General features: G+C 40.9%; 1 protein-coding gene across 1 annotated transcript in view; it reads right to left on the bottom strand.

Annotated features, from left to right (window-relative positions):
* Positions 1-17,728, bottom strand: part of spsb1 (splA/ryanodine receptor domain and SOCS box containing 1) — an 84,988-nt gene that overhangs the window by 15,153 nt on the left and 52,107 nt on the right. Inside the window, exons 2-3 of the mRNA XM_067970335.1 lie at positions 17,085-17,145; positions 12,039-12,866 (exon numbers count right to left, since the gene is read on the bottom strand). Coding sequence (XP_067826436.1) covers positions 12,039-12,732 — 694 coding nt within the window. The 5' untranslated portion in view covers positions 12,733-12,866; positions 17,085-17,145. The remainder of the gene's footprint in view (positions 1-12,038; positions 12,867-17,084; positions 17,146-17,728) is intronic.

Here is a 17,728-nt window from a genome sequence, read left to right as displayed (position 1 = left end):
GCTCCTTGAAAGGGTCACTTCCATGACTGTCCCATTCTCGAATTTATGTGCAGCAAACTACAATCAATCAGTGAATGAAAATACTATGAATAAAGGCAGGTAATCTGAAAAAAGGTTAAGCTTCTTCAATGGACTCTATAGCTTACCTATACACTCAACCACGGTCCAGCAAAAAATGTTCAAACTTTTAGTAATACAAGACCATTACTAAAGCACCCTTCATAATTAAGTTAAACTTAGCCGCATGCACCAAAATCTTGGATGCAGAAAAATGGACATTGTTCTTGCTGCTAGTTTTATGCTGGTATGACTTGCTATCACCAGAGCATTAATAAAGGCCCAAGGAACACAATAGACCGCTTTTCATTACTTGTAGACAGCCACCAATGTGGCCATCCACACCCATTTCTAACTGGGCGTACTAGATGAATTGGATTTGAATTAGACAACTTCAAGCACAATAGACTTGGAACCCACATTAGTAATATTGAACAGGTCTTCCCTTCCTCTACCCTGAAAACTCACTCCTTTAACCAACAATTAAACTCGATGCCATCATATGCAGTTACCTAAGACATACTAGTACTTTCATAATGAACCTATTTAGTTTAACAAATTCAAGTACAGCTCACGGGTGGGGAGCACTTTTTAATACTGTAATCCTCACACTTAACTGCAAGCAAACCTCTAATTCAAGTCCATCTGCACAGGACAGTTCCAGGAAAGCAAATCAAGTCACAAGTTTCAAAATAATGCAGGCTTTGAATCTAGCCATGAAACCACCCACAAATACTGTACCAAGAAATGTTTGGGCATATCATGCTGGGAAGTTAGGAATCATTTGCATTAGTACATGCAGTCTAGACAGTGGTCTCATCCTCACATTTTTCAGAAGAATGTTTGACTGTAAATAGTAGTAACGCCTCAAAACAAATGTGCTCAATGGGTTGACGTTGCAGATGATAGAGTTTTAAACAACTTGCCAGAATTAGATCATCTTCCTCCTCCCCCCACCCCAGTCATGCCAGAATTAGTGTTGCTTTTCTCATTTCTGCCCTATAATCTCCATTATTGCAGATACTAGTTCTATTTTTACAGGGAGACATAACCATAATCAAATAAAAGCTGCCTCTGTAGCTGTCTGCTCTAGAGTCTTGAAAGGGTTCTGGTACAGCCGTGCTCCCTCCTTAAACAATAGGTGAAGCCTCATTTTATGTGACTGCGTTTATCAGAATTTACAACCATCTTTTTCAGAGTACACATCCATCAGTTCCACCAGTGAGTGGGGAACATCACTTTCATACCAGCTGCCTGCACACTGCACAGCTTTTCACCAAAACAGACAAAGAAGCACAGTCATAGTAACAAAAAACAGGTAACCACCAAGCCTCTTTCACTCTGGCCCCATGTCATATAGTTTCAAAACAACCTAATACGTTTCAGCCCTTGGCCTGAAGCTCTGGAATTCCATCCTGAAACCTCTCCAACTCCTTAAAACCCAACTCTTTGACCAAGCTTTTTCATCACCTGTCCTAATACCTCCTTACGTGACTTAATGTCAAATTTTGTTTGATATTCACTCCTGTGAAGCGCCTTGGGACATTTTACTATGTTAAAGGCACTGTATAAATGCAAGTTTTTATTGGTTATACTGCAAAACAAAGGGATATCCTGCACTAGTACGGAAATGTCTCCTGCCCCACTCCTTTCATGAATGATTCCCGAGAAGTCACTCAAGGCGGGTCTCGCTGAAAATCATATAACGGGCAGTCAGTACAGAATTTCGAAGGACATAACTGGAATGAATGGCAGGTATGCATTAGCTGCATTGATTTGCCAGCATAAAAGGAGACTATCATCTATATTAATGAGAACTCTGCCTTTAGAGATTTCAAAACAAACAAAATGTAGCAAGTACAGTTTATTCTGAACAGTCCAAAATATTGATATTAACTTTTTAAAAAATCAATTCAGTTTGTTTGACACAAGCTATTGTACTTAAAGTATACTGACTTATACAGGAAATCCAAAAAGGACTGAAACTTCCACACATCAGGTCAAGTCACTGCACAGAACATTCAGCTCTTCGATTACACGTGACAGCCCAAGCACAGTCAAAACACACTCCTGTTTCTAAATGAAGTAGAAAGAGCATTTAAGTGTTGTGATACACAACAATTGTTTTCATACACCCTGCAAATACCAACATTCCAACACAGCCCCTATCCTAACTTTTGAGACAGACAGATGTGCAAAGGAAAACTCTCCGCCCCATCGTTGCAGCAATATTTTTTTTAAATTGTTGCAAACGGAATAATCTAGTTAGTAAATCAACACACACGGTGGGGGGAGAAAGAAAAAACAATTGATTCCAATTTAGCGCTCCCTCTCTTGCCCAACTTTGGTCATCACCTAGTCTGAAGAATAGCAGGGAGGAAGCTCCTCCTTTGGCAACTCAAAAGTTTCCAACAAACAGCCTCAAGACATCAGCAGAAAACCAATGGCAGTTATTTCAGTGGAGAAAAGAAGTAATGACAACTGTAACCTCCCAACAGTAAGAACACGAACAGAAACTGGGGGCACTAACTGCAATTAACACAACACACAATGGTTTATTTGTATGTAACTTTGGAAATCTTGTTTCAGAAACTGGAATTTGCAATTTCTACCAATCCCCGTTCAACACATGGGCTTTCTCTCACTCATTTCTTGCAGGACTTTTGCTCAGGTAATGAAAATTCCAGAGTATTATTCCACCCTGTCGTTCTCATACAACATTCCCACCCTGATCCTGCAGCTCAGCCCTATCCCATCATCATCAGTCTGTACCCTCCAATCACCAAACCATTCCTCGACATTCATCCAATTCCTACTTGAAGGAATTGAGAAACTCAACCTGAATTGAACACAAGATAAGAAATAGGAGCAGGAGTAGGCCATACGGCCCCTTGAGCCTGCTCCGCCACTCAATAAGATCATGGCTGATCTTCTACCTCAACTCCACTTGCCCACCCGATCCCCATATTCCTCGATTCCCCAGGAGTTCAAAAATCGATCTCAGCCTTGAATATATTCAACAACTCAACATCCACAGCCCTCTGGGGTAGAGAATTCAAAAAGTTCCCAACCCTGAATGAAGACACTTTTCCTCATCTCAGTCCTAAATGGCGACCCCTTATCTGGAGACTATAACTCCTAGTTCTAGACTCTCCGGCCAGGGGAAACAGCCCCTCAGCATCTCCCCAGTCAAGCCCTCTAAGAATATTATACCTTTCAATGAGATAACCACTCATTCTTCTAAACTCGAGAATATAGGCCCATTTTACTCAATCCCTCCTCATAGGACAACCCTCTCATCCCTGGAATTAATCCAGCGAACCTTCGTTACATTCCCTCTAAGGCAAGTATATCCTTCCTTAGGTAAGGAGACCAAAACTGTACACTGTGCTGCAGGTATGGTCTCACCAGAATCCTATATAATTGCAGCAAGACCTCCTTATTCTTATACTCCAACCCCTTTGCAATAAAGGCTAACATACCATTTGCCTTCCTAATTTCCAGCTGTACCTGCATATTAACTTTGTGTTTCTTGTATGAGGACACCCAAATCCCTCTGACATGTATGACTGGAATGGCTGGTGACCTGTGTATCACTCATTTGATAGCATTGCGTTAAATAGCAAGTTAAAAGCTACATCTTGGCAGTACTGCAAACCAGGAATCAACATCACTAAATCCAGATGTAGCTTTTTGAAGTTAGATCTGAACCTATAAAATCGAGAAAATGCCTTAATCTCCTCCTTGAATCAACCTGGAACCCTTTTCCCAAAACATCATGAGTCAATGCCCAGCTGACAGGAAACAGCAGAGACCTACTCCCAAGCCTCTGCCAGAATCACTCAAGCTTACATCATTAGAAGTGGGAAAACAGGGCCAGAGTGTCTCTTTCATGGATAGCCTAGTCAAGGCTAGCAACAGGAGGCTATCCTCCCACATCAAGGTACAACGCAGTCAATTGCACTTGCTAAAGTAATGTCGGGGATAAGAGAAAAGTCAAAACAGCTACTATTGACTCCGAGGAATCTATTTTAAAACTTAAAAAACAAACATTTTGTCAATAAAACCTGAAGATTGGTGATTTTTGCTGCATGTTGTACTGCAGAACTTTCCCACACTGTAAGATAGTCAAGCAGCATCCCCATTAATTGCTGTCATTTTGCAGTCGGTGAACCAAGCACCTAAGGATCAGACATAATTTTGCTTTCAATTGGAAATAGTAACATAGTACAAGAGAAAAGTTATGTGGAGACTAAGATTGCCTCAGGTAGAAATCAATTGTGCACAAGCTTTAAGTTTAGCTTGCGATATCCTGGGTAAATATCAAATAAAATTGGTACCTGTAATTTGTGCAGCAATTGGTCCAACAGATTAAACACCCAAATTGTCAGTTTATGGCTAAATTTTTTTTGTGATGAGCATTAAATAGCTCTCTTACCCCCCACAGACATATACTTTATCTGTTCAACGTAAATCTTGACCAAGTATAGAAATATGGGGTAAAAATGCAGACTCTCACCACCTACAAGGCTCAAGTCAGAGTGTGATGGAATACTCTCCACTTGCCTGGATGGATGCAGCTGCAACAACACTCAAGAAGCTCAACACCGGCCAGGTCAAAGCAGTGCACTGGATTGGCAGCATATCCACCACCTTAATCATCCACTCCCTCCACCATCAGTGCACTGTGGCTGCAGTGTGCACCACAGCAACTCGCCAAGGCTTCTTTGACGCTACCTCCCCAACCTATGACCTCTATCACCTAGAAGGTCAAGGGCACACCATTACCTCCAAGTTCCCCTCCAACTCACACATAACACTTACATTTATACACACCATCCTGACTTAGACATACATCACTGTTCCTTCATAATCACTGGGCCAAAATCCTGGAACTCCCTACCTTCACCACAGACTGCAGTGGTTCAAGTCCTGTTCACCCATCACCCCTGCACTCACTGACCTACACTGGCTCCCAGTCCAGCAACATTTCGATATTAAAATTCTCATGCTTGTTTTCAAACCTCTTCACGGCCTCGCTCCCCATCTCTGTAACCTCCTCCAGCCCTACAACCCTCAGAGTTCTCTGTGCTCCTCCAATTCTGGCCTCGTGCATCCCCAATTTTAAAATCGCTCCACCATTGGCAGCCGTGCCTTCAGCTGCCTGGGCCCTAAGCTCTGGAATTCCCTCCCTAAACCTCTTCTTAAAACTTACCTCTGATCAAGCTTTTGGTCACCTGTCCTTCTGTGGCTCAGTGTCAAATCTTGTTTGATAATGCTCATTTGAAGCGCCTTGGGACATTTTACTACGTTAAAGGCAAGTTGTTGTTTTAGTAGGCAGCTCATTGTCACCTTCTCAAGGGCAACTAGTAATGGCAATAAATGCAGACCTTGCTAACAATATCCATATCCCAAGAATGAATTAAAAAACCTCCCATTTATAAACTCATTTAAAAGGAAAGAAGACACCCATCATACGATGGATACTATTCTACCCATTTAATATCCCAGGGGAAAGCTCTTCATTATATACTCCTCGATTCTTCTCTTTCCTCCCCCCCCCCCCCCCCAGAGATAAACAAGCAGAACCAGAGACTATTTATCCATCTCTACTGATCAACCCAGGCCTGCTGCCATTCACAGATTACATCCTGTCCAGTGGAATATTTAATCATTTCAATCTACTGAACAAGGGCTTCCAGACCAAAAATAATCAAGCCGAGGGAAAAATAAATGGTTTCCAAATCATTCAAACACAGCCAAAAACAAGAGGTGGATGCAAAATGTACTTCATCGGGGAACCTTCAACAATGGCTGCCAATGTGGCAGGTACTAATCGCAGGGAGTTTCGTAATTCCCAACAATCGAGAGCCTCTTCAGTGAAGTCTAAACAAAGGAGCTTGTTGAAAACTGCATAGCGTGAGCTACAGGAATTTTTCTGGCGAGATCAATTGCTTCTAGTACATCCGATTGTACAAAAAGAGAGGAAGGAGTGGGATGACTGGAGCAAGTGAACAAGAGACCCTACAAACACACACGGATAATACGGTTACTTTTTTGTGCTGCTGGTGAGTTTATTCAGTTAATTGGTCGCAGGTCGATCTGGTGAGTCAAGGCTTCCAAATGGCTCCCCATTTTAATAAATGGCTGTTGAAGCCAGTTTGTAGGCAATAAAAGCCCAATTCTCCCCAACCTCCACATGAAAGCAGAGAGTCAATTAAAAAATGGTTTATTAATTCAGGTCTGCTACAGACATCTGCTTCGATTCAGTAGTGTCAATCATTCCTTTAAACTCTCCTGCAGGAGTGCACTCTCATTGCCCTGTATCTGATGTTACAGTAGCAGGATTCAGGAGTGGAACGATGAAACTACTTCATGATCTGGATTGGATCTGTCCCTTTAATCCTTTAATCTCTCCAAAAGTCAACCAAGTTAACACGAAGCGCTGTTTGGTTCTGATTGTAAGCTGCTTTATTGCACATTAGACAAACCACAGTGTGATGAAAGTCACTTGGTGCAATCAGCTCAACCTCTGTTTGCGTACTGCTACAAAAGTAAAGAACACACGTACACAAGCCTACTTGGGCAATTCTTACATAAATGTAAGATAGATCCCTCTGCTAGCTGCCCTGCCAACAGGGCAAAGGCAGTTATTTATCCCTCAGACTTTCTGCTTCCTCAGTTGAGTTCTGGTATCTGGACTGGATTCTTATAAAACCTCCCTTCAAAGACTTGGAGATCAAAAAGTTGGTCAACATCAAAGTGCTTGTTGTCTTCCTGAATAGCCAGATATCGTTAAAGAATAGGCCATCGTTTCAGATCTGCATCAAACAGCTGCCCATCCTTCATCTAAAATCACCTCTCAACTGCCTACAGATAGTGAACTGAGCGCACGATGCTACTCTTTCAGGCAAGCTTTGGCCCAAATGCATTAATACAGTGTGTCTGGGTCTAATGGTAAAAGGCAATGGCCACAGCATCCTGGACCGTGGCTAAACGCATTTCTTTTCCCTTTAAGGGGGAAAAGGCTAGGAAAAAAAAAAAAATCTATGGCACACAGTAAGCAAAAGTGAAGTGTGTAAAAGTTAACTAAACCAGTTTTACGCATATATTTTAAGTTGGTTCAGAAAAAGTAATTTCTCTGGTGCAGTCAATCTACAATCTACCCATTGATGGGCAATGGCCATGCCAGGAGATCAAATTTCTGCAGCAAGTTTTCTTTTTAAAAAAAGGGGCCGAGAGGAAATTAAGGGATTAAGTGGAGGAAGGCAGCTGAGACAAACTTTCGATTCAGCGAGCGTTACAAAAGGCAGCAAGCACACTTCCAAAATACACTGAAAGTGCTTGCATCACAGTCTTACCAGTAAATTCAAGAGGCAAAATTTTCCCAGCCATCATACACTTCAAGTGAACTCAAGCAATTTTATCTACAACACTAACTTTGCAGATGTGGGTACTTAACTTTAATTTCTAATACTAAGGGAGGGTTGCCAGAAAAATTAAAAAAAGATACCAAATGTAAATTTTGTTCCTACTATTTGGGTTAAGGATTAACAACAAAGTAAAGCTCAGGACAAGGAAAATTTGGGGAAAACCATGATCACATATTCTAGGATTTTTTCCCGTAACATTTAGTAATTCTCAGAAACGGATCTCCAGCATTGTGACCACTGGTTTGCTATTTCTGCCTGAATGTGTCTGGTGGGTTATCTAATGACTCTACAAAAACTACGGCTTTATTTCAGACCCACAGGTACTTTTAAATTTAGGCATTTTCTCTGGTTTAAATACAACTTTCAAATACATTTCTTTAATGGTCCTGAATAGCCCTAAAAAGGGAGCGGGGTGGGGAGAATGTAAAAATTGGCTTTTGTTGCGAGTTTGAGACGCCATTTAGAACATAGGAACATGAAATTCAGCCCCTCGAGCCTGTTCCGCCATTCAATGGGATCGTGGCTGATCTATACCCTAACTCCATTTACTCGCCTTGGCTTCATCGCCCTGAATTCCCTTGGCTAGCAAAACTATCGATGTCAGATTTAAAATTATTAGTTGAGCTAGCATCTACAGCTTTTTGTGGGAGAGTTCCACACTTCTACCACCCTTTGCGTGAAGAAGTGTTTCCGAACTTCTCTCCTGAATGGCCGGACTCTGATTTTAAGGTTATGTTCCCCTTGACCTAGACTCCCAACTAGTGGAAAATGTTGCTCTCTATCTACTCTATCAATTCCAAAAAAAACCCAATCAAATCACCCCTTAACCTTCTATATTCCAGGGAATACAAGGCTTGTATATGGTCATCTATCCTGATAATTTAACCTAATCTGACATGTGACAGTTCACCATTAAAAATGACCTTGAGGTGAGCCAGCATTTTTACTTTTTTGCAATCCAAACATGTATATTGTCTCAATTAACATCAATCCTCAAAGAAAATAGCTCTCTGTGAAAGACCTTCGGTGCGCAAAGGAGCACTCCAGGACAAGGCCCTGCAACGGCCTTTCAGCGAGGATGGCCAACCCTCCAGGACTGCCCAAGAGTCCCCAGGTATTAAAGATTAATCTCAAAGACAGTGCTGTGAGTAACCCAGGAGAAAAATCACTGGGGCATTAAAAAGTGTTTCTTTTTCATTTTCTTTGCACACTTATTAGTTATAAGAATGAGATAGGTAAAGGATGTTTGACTGGGCGGGGCTTTTGGAGGAGAGATGTCATGTGATGAAACTTCCAGGGATATGTTGAACCAGAGCTGATAACCCGACTTACAGCATACGCGTTCTGATAGACAGACTGGGTATAATTAGTGGTGTATTCTAAGCTCGAGAGAGTGTGTTGGGGGGGGGGGGGCAATTACTTACACACATGGGGAAGGTTGGGTGGCAGCCATTTTAAAATAGAGATATTGGGAGCTCAATTGCTGGTCTACCCTCTTGCCTATAATTAGTACCAAGCCTTGCAGGCCATGGAGACAAAAGGAGCAAAGCTATTGGAGCATTACCAGAGAAACTTTTATGCTCATTGATGTTTTGTCAGAACCCTATACATCGACGCAAAACATTAACCCCACCTTCCCCTCTCCACAGATGTTGCCAAGGCTTTTCTGTTTTTATTTTATTTTAAATTTCCAGCATTTTGCTTTGTGTTATACAGAGTGGCTGGTTTGCTGATTAAGGCCAAAATTACAAGTATTTCAGTCTTCCTGAATTTACTGTGCTTTAAAATTAAACAGGAGTGCTAAAGGTCAAATCTACACCCCCTCCCTGTCCTCAGCCATGAAGTAGAGTGTCCCAGTGGGCACTTTTCCACACTTAACTTCAATATACAAAAGCGTAGGGCGATGTAATGGTAGCAATTATCTCAATACACTAGACAGACATTAGAAGGCCATTAAACTATATTTTGAAACTTGCTTCTGCCTGCGTGGAGTTTAATTGGACCAAAGAAAAATAGTCACTGAGAAAGGCTTTAAAAAAAGCTAATTTTTGTGGTCATTCAACTCAAATAACGGGGACATGCTTTCAGTACAAGGCACTATATTTATCCATGTCATCAAGCTGGATGACACAGCCATTTAACTAGGAATTCTAACAAGTTATAAAAACATGAATAATGGGGAAAGTGAAGCAATTACAATCCATTTCCTTGCAGAAGTCCTTCTCAATGAAGGAATTACATTATTTAGTCAACCATATTCTACTGTAACTGACAGAAGGAAATCCTTTCCGCTCTTGAAAATTACAACCCCATCACCTATGAGACAACATTAGATTACACAAATAGGCACTTGTAAAAGATCTTTTGTACCTGCCTTGCGCTAAATAGTACATTGCACGCTTGATGCATCCTTTCCCTAAATATCACTAATGGATTGCACTCTAACTCACAGTCTTCTACTTGTACCTTGTACACTCGTGTTTAATGAGATGCGGAGCAGCAGATAACCCACTGAAAGATTGCATTAGCTCACTGGTAAAAGCTAGTTTCATTTGATTTTTTTGTCAATTTTATAAACGGTGCTCATCCTGATGAGGAATGTCAGTGCTGGGACAATTCTGTGCTGCAGGGCCGTACCCGCTAAAACTGGGAGTGTGAGAATGTGATTTTTGCACTTTTCCTGCCATTTTAAGCCAGTCACAGGAACCAGGAATCTATTGACTAAAGGCTGTGATTGACCTCTCCAAATCAGTAAATGGTTAGCCTACATTTAAAAAAAAACATGTTTTTGTTTTATCTATAAAAGGTTTTGTTCAATATCTCTAGGTATTCTTATATTTGATACCATATTTCCTACAAAACAGCAAGCATAACTTCCCATCTCAATCTCATTCCCACTTGTACACAGTCACACCACTATGCCATCTCTGATTCTGCACTTGCACAGTAGTAGACAATGCTTTTTTCATGTCCTGAAGCTATCTTCCACTCTAGATTGCTAAGTGTGGTGGGAGCATTTTTATAACAACCTCACTGACCTTTCCATCTTCTACATTAGCACTGTTGCACATCCTTAAATGCACATGCAAGAGGATACTGACTGGATGAGCAGATTACAAGGCAGTAAATTGAAAGGGTCAAACTACAAGAGAGTGAAGCAGTCATTAAATCATCTGAACCCCAAGAATGAATTCCTACCCATCATCTGCCTTGCATTCATTTTTTTAAAAATTACAAAACCTAAAGGCAGTCCCAGTAATTTCACTGTATGGTATTTACAATACTGAGCCACAAAGACTAGCAGGTTTGATTCCTGGGCTGGGAGAGAGAGCACGCGAGCACAAACACAACACAACCAGTATTCTCAGAGTGTGTGTGGCAAGATGATGGTCAGCTTCAACTTTGATGTCCCTCCATTGCTGAACAACCTCTCCACATTCATTGTGCGCAAGTTTTTTTTCCCTCCTATCCATTCCTTTTAGAATACGGTTCATCTATAATGTCCGCCAGTTTTGACAAAAAGTCCACCCTCAAAGCACTAATTCCTCTGTTCTCTCTACAAATGCTATCTGACCCAGGAGCGTTTCCAGCATTTTCTGCTTTTGTTTCAGATTTCCAGCATCTGCAGTTTTTTGGCCTTTGGTTTATCCACATTCAATCGGTCAGGCCCACGTGTTGTGAATGCTTCATGGAGGTCTGTTGCTGCACAAGTAATCAGCTCCCAGTATACGTCAACACTCAGGGGAGAGGAGAAGCAAGTGGAAGAAAAAAAAGAGAAACCTTCTGCAAGTTCTACCCATGCAAACAGACATTGCATCTCCCAGAATATTAGGTTCTTTTGGATTGCATATTGCAAAGGAATTCATTACCCTCCATGAACATGCACAGCATTTAACAGCTCTCTGGAAAGGAAATTAAAAATTCCACACATTTTTTTTTCCCTAGAAGAGAAAGCTCTCAAAATACAGGAGGACACTTCCCTCAAACAGGAAAGATTTTTTTTTAAATCACAGCTTATTTAACAGAATTAGAAACAAAGTGTGCTCAGAACCTGCCCAATGACCTAATCATAAAGAGGAACTGCAGTTGTCTGAACCATTTCATTAGGCACAGCCTTTTGCCAACAGTGGACTGGTCAACTAAGTTGGCTCTTTCACTATTACAATTTCTTTCCAATGAAGTGAGAAAGTGACCATTTCACTGGAAACACGTTTCTATAGTCTCGTCCACATATATTGTCTGATTCAACAGAGTGATAATTTTTTTAAAAACTTTTTCAAAGTCTGCTCTCCCAGCAAAATACAATCATAAATACATTAATTTTCCAGATATATTTCACGTGGCTGTGTTCAAATAAACTTGTGCAGTATTGCACTGAATTAAATAATCAGCGTTTGTATTGAACAGTCTGAAAGAGTCAGATTATAAACCTCAAGCGGCTAGTTTTCAAACTTACCTCTGTTAAAAAGCCTTATTTTAAAAAAACTGTTCAGGGTTAAGTAACTTTGGACAGAAAAAATGAAATACAAACAGTGGTAGATTACTTACGGTCAAGTCCATTAATGTAGCGCATTCGGATTTCACAGTGACCCCAGACAGCACTAACAACCGGATAAAGTTTTTTCCCTTTAAGTCCTCGACATGCAACTCCCAGGTAATGTCCATCCACAATATAGCTTAGAGTTCCTTCATCCATGTCCAAAACCACCAAGAACGCATCTGGTACTATAAAGGTTTCGTGGGGCTCCAAGAAAGCTGGATAAGTCTGGCTTGGCTGATTTTTGCCATCATGGTACAGTTTGTTACGTCCAAGGTCCCAGCCCCAGGATTCGCAATTACTTCCAACAAGTGCTGTATAACCCACAGAGTGCAAAGGAGCATCTATCGTAGCAACACCAACCAGTGCATGCGTTCCCCGTTGTCTCATTGCCCAAGTAATTTCCCACACATGTAGTCCTCTGGTGTATCCGACTTTGCCTCTGATGCCATCGGTACTCTGTGCCACTGGATGCCTATGAAATATTAACTTGTCATCCTCTTTCACAAATACATTTAGTGATCGATCATCATTGTTCCACGAGTGCAATAGCTGGACCTCACAAGTAACTGGTGGCATGTCCAGTAGCATGTCCAGCCGAGCAGGCTTGCAGTAGTCAAGCCCCTGTTGTTCATGTCGAAGAGGCCTATAAGAAGGATCCCTCACATCCACAGTCTTGAGTCCAACGGTAACTCTTTGCCCCATGGTTAAATTTCCAGAGCAAAAAAAACCAAACAACCCAATCACCTCCCACTCAATCTTCCAATTTGCTTGGCCTTGTTCAAACGTGTTCAGGTTGCTAAAGACACCAGGTGATGTTGGACACTTGGCTGCACTTCCTAAAGCATAGAAGCAAATTTAAAACAAAAAACAGGTTAAACAAACAGTTTTCGTTCTCATTTATAGTTCCCCAGTTTTTGATTGCAAGACTAAGCACTCTAAAGATCATATTCAGTGTCACAGAAGCACTTTACAACTCCTGACAAAGAATAAAAACTTGCTAATAGAAAACACATTGGCATTCCCTTATCTGTTTGGCCATAATAACACTTCTCTACTCAATAAAAGGTATTGATTTAATAAGGTACAGTTCCCCAATTTGAACCCAAATGATTTCAATATGCAGCTTTAGCACACTGTCCTTTCATCTGAGACCAGAGATCAAATCCAGTTCAGATGGATCGGTCTGGTCTGATAGCAGAAGGGTTCTATCAAAAATGAGTGTGGATGGCCCCAATCCAGTTCCCACTGGAAGAGGGCCCACAGCACACAACTATCCTTCACTGTGATTATCAATTTTAATCCAATCAGCAGCTGAAAGATTGCCGTTATAGGAAATGAAAAATGGTGCAGTAGAGGGTGCTCTTCAAGGTTTGGCTAAATGTGCCTAGTTAGGAGCAGAGTAATAATCTTTTACACGGCATTTAACATTGGGAGTGCTCAATTCTTGCATTTCCCTCACCTTGACAAGCATAAAAGTAATGCAAGTTATGGGGAGAGGTGCTGCTCTCACCTCTGGACTAGGGTTCAAATTCAACCTAAAAAAGGTGATGGATAAAACTTTCCTACATTTGCTGGCTGCAAGGGTCCTACATGAAATGAGTTTGGGTGGTGTCAATGCAGTTCTTAGTGGATGTCGACGTACAGCACAAAACTGAGCGACATTGCCAATTAGTGACAAATTAAGGACAGTCACAAGGATGGTTTTTGGGGAAAGGGGGAAAAAAAAAGGCCACTCTGGTGTAGCAGGAGGTGCTCCTGTGAGGTTGTGGCACATTACTGAGGCAGAGTAGCGGGAGCTTTACTTCACAACTAGCTGTACTATACCTGACCAGAAAGTGCTGGGTAACGACATTGGGTGCCTGATTCCTCAGCAACAATATCACCCACTCAAAAAAGGAAAAAAAAATTGTAAACTTTACCTTCACGTCTTCTGTTTCGTGTTTTCAGTACCAGATGCACTCAAAAGATACACATACACTAATTAGAATATGGAGCCCTAGTCACATTTTTCTAGCAGGTTAAAAAAAAATGCAGAAGCAATGCTGCACTTACTCAATTCTGTCCCTGTACGAATCAACGAAATGAGGACAAGCTGCGGCTCCCTTGTAATGGTTTCATAAATCACTACCACAGTCATCATTTTGATTTGCACATAAAATATATCAATGTTGGCAGGAATTATAATTTCATTTCATCAATTTTTTTAAAAAAAAGATTTTGTGCTGTTGCTTTGATGCATCTTTGTGATGGAGTGCGAATGTTCAAAGCAATTAATTCTGCTGCAGCTTCACAAGTCATGGGACCCATCGTCTGTAGAAATCTAATAGCTGAACACCATGCTTTTCTTGCTCGTCTCTCCCATCACCATAACCGAACAGCAGAACATTGAAACTACAACTCTTGCCATTGACTTCTTTGCATAAAGCCACTGTCTATTCTATTGCCAATGGACCATCGACAAAGACACCTACTGCCTGCTGCAGCACAGACCAGAGATGAACTGAGTGGTGAAGCTGTCGTTGGTGGCCGATTACATTTAGAGTGAAGGGTTGCACAAATTGTGCCCTTGCTCACCAAATGTAGACACCGTGCTGTTTGGAATTTCCAATGTCAACTTCTCTCCACTACTCATTTTCCCTCTATTCAAAATTTATAGCATTTCTTTAACAGGGATTGCCTTGCAGTTATAGCAGGCTATAGCTAACATCACACTCAGCAAGAGTTAAAAATAGGGAAATGGGGTGTTTTTAACCTCAGTGCTAACCAGCACAATTCCATTATCGAACTCACACTTGCACAGTTCTGGTTTGCACAAGTTCAAATCTGTAAAATTGACAACAGCAAGGCGATGTATAGCTGTAGTTAGGGGACTGGAATACTTTTCATGTGATGAACAATGTAGTAACATTGAGGCACACAACTTGTGTTTGTTAGAGCTGACTCTATGGTTGAAAAAGGAATTCATTGCAGAGGAGGTACTGGGTCTTTGGTTCAGCACCTTCATTTTGGGTTTTTCCTCTTTCACAGGAGTATAAGCTAAGATGACAAAAAGTAAGGCAAATGGAGTGTTTTTTTGATTTTAGATCCAAATGACATCATAATCTTGATTAGTTCCCAGCGACTTTGAGATGCAGGAACTGAAGTGTGAATATGGTTGTTGACCCAGGGGTAGGGGAGGGATTGGCGTGAGGAGGCGGCAGAGTAATACTCGTTTGTAGATCTCATTCAGGCCATCAGTGGCAAGAAGTGAAAGCCTAGTTCCTGCCCTAAAAAAAGGAGGAAAAAAAAAATCTAGTACCTCAAATCTGCTGGAATGGCAAAGTTATTGGCAAATCAAGTGGTCTGTTTGCCATTATGGGATCCTTGGTGGGGTGGAGTGGGAAGAGAAATAACTTTCAATGGGTACAGTAAACAACCCTTGATCACACTTGCTGATATAATGCAGATACAAGGATAGATGACAGTAGATTAAGGCTTGTACTAAATTGTAGTGGCACATTAATTCAAGCACATTACAAACTTGTTGAAACCTCTCTGCTGGTCCCTGCGGAACTTCTGTGCAGGAGCCGACATCTCAATTTGATGGGAACCAGCTGAGAAGTTTTCATCAGGGAACCCAGGAGTTTGCAAGAATGTAGTTTGACTGCTGTTCTGTTCATTATCTTTATGAAAATGATTATAATTATCTTTCTTTTTTTAAAAACCATGTCACATTCAACTAAGTATTTCCCCCCCAAAGCTTGGGGGGTGGGGGGTGGAAGGAGGAGAAAGAGAAAAAGGAGGGAAACTGCCTAGCAGCCAATTTTAATTCCTGAAGATTACTTAGTGAAATGTTTGAAGATTCCCCCCTCCTAGTATCTCACCGTGCCCACCCCTCTTCGCTGTAGAAGATACCACAGCAATGGAGCCGTGCCAATACTATTCTTGGGACTAGAAATATGGGTAATTTGATTTCTTCCCCAACCCTTGTTCCCTCTGGGGCAACACTTTGCCATCATTTAATACATTTCCCAGACATCCAGGTTGAAAGAAATGGGGAACTGGTTTTAGGTGGGAAGTTGCTGAGCTACTATTATAACATTGGTTTTATATGATGGTGCAACCAAGGGTTTTGGCATCAAGAGTTCCTGGATGATTTATTCTTTTCCTTCTGCAGATGTTGCTGATGCTATTTGTCAATGTATTAAGTTAGATTTGGAAAATTTAATGAAGCTGCATTTGCAAAGAGAAACATAAGGATCAATATGGGTTGCTATTTTTAAACTTGCATCTTAAAATTATTCTTACTGTGCTATTCTATGCTCCCAACACTGTCAAAAAGGTACTGTATCACCTTTAAAATGTCATAAGGAAGAACTGCTACTGGGATAGTACAATTGAATTCAGAATTCCATTTATGTCAAGTCATCACTTTCACATATTTTCCTTTCTCCCCCACCTTTCCCAAAGTGCTTGCAGGTTACAGAAACATCCAATTGTGGAAAATCCTGCCACACCACGGGTAGTGGCAAGACAGGATCTGAATCACACATGAATTCACTCTCATTTGCTGCTATATGGAAGCTTATAACGTAGGCAATTACTGTGCACACACCAGAAGTTAAGAATGTTGGAATATTCACTCACGTTTAGTAAGTGTGCTAAGACGAGGTTACATTTAAATTTCCAAATGGCAAACTCCTGCAAAAGGCTGCCAATCCAGGCTTCCCATATTAAATTTACATTGAAATAAAGTCAATACAAAAAAGGAGCCCAGTCCTTTCAGAATTGGGTTCAATACATAGGACTAATTCATTCATGCTGGCTTTTCAGGTAATGATTCTATGCTGAAAAAACAATGTTCAGTGAACTCACTTACAGAAAAAAGGGAATAACCTACTTATCCAACAATCCACATGTGATGGCGGCACAGAGTTACAAGAAACAAAAAGATTTCCTACTTATTCCCAAGTGAACGGAATCATTTAGATCTCGGTCAAAGATGAGCTGAACAGGTCATTTTATTGTTTAGCATTTTAAAACCAACACCTTGTGAATGCAATAAACTTACATACCTCACATTGCTTTTATTCCTGCAATTTAATCTTCGCAGTACTGAAACATTCTTTCAATGATCTGTAAGGGAAATAAAACCAAATCAAGACAACGTAACCAACAGTAGCAATTTAAGAATGTGTTTTTGTAGATGATCACAATCTAAGCAACAGCATGGCCATACAACACCAGTGCCTTGTGGAGTGGAGTCAGCAACAAAATACAGCTCATGTACACTATCCATAAGAGTTATCTAAAGGGGTTTAAGACCTACTTCATCAAAAAAAGGCATACATTTGAAATGTTTCCATAGTCAAGTTTGTGCAACTTTTGGACCATCAAAATGTCAAGATAAATGAAATATTACCGTCAAAGACACCATTACAGACACTTGGCTGGAAGGTTACTGGCTTGTCCTGTGCACGTCACTAGTAAAAATACTTTGTAAGGAAGCCATCCACTTGCTTTTAAAAGGCATGACCTTGTGCGTATATACACACACACACACACACACACACACACACACACACGTAATAAAAATTCTATTTTAAACACAAACCAGCAGCACATGACAGACACACCTATCCAAGATGCTGTAAGAAAACTGCGTAGACTAGATTCTCAACATGAACTAAAACAAGTCATGATGTGGAGATGCCGGTGA

Source organism: Heptranchias perlo, chromosome 32 (genome assembly GCF_035084215.1).
Source record: "Heptranchias perlo isolate sHepPer1 chromosome 32, sHepPer1.hap1, whole genome shotgun sequence".
NCBI classification, from domain to species: Eukaryota; Metazoa; Chordata; class Chondrichthyes; order Hexanchiformes; family Hexanchidae; genus Heptranchias; species Heptranchias perlo.
Note: the sequence above shows the minus strand (reverse complement) of the source record. Positions and strands in the feature narration are given on the sequence as shown.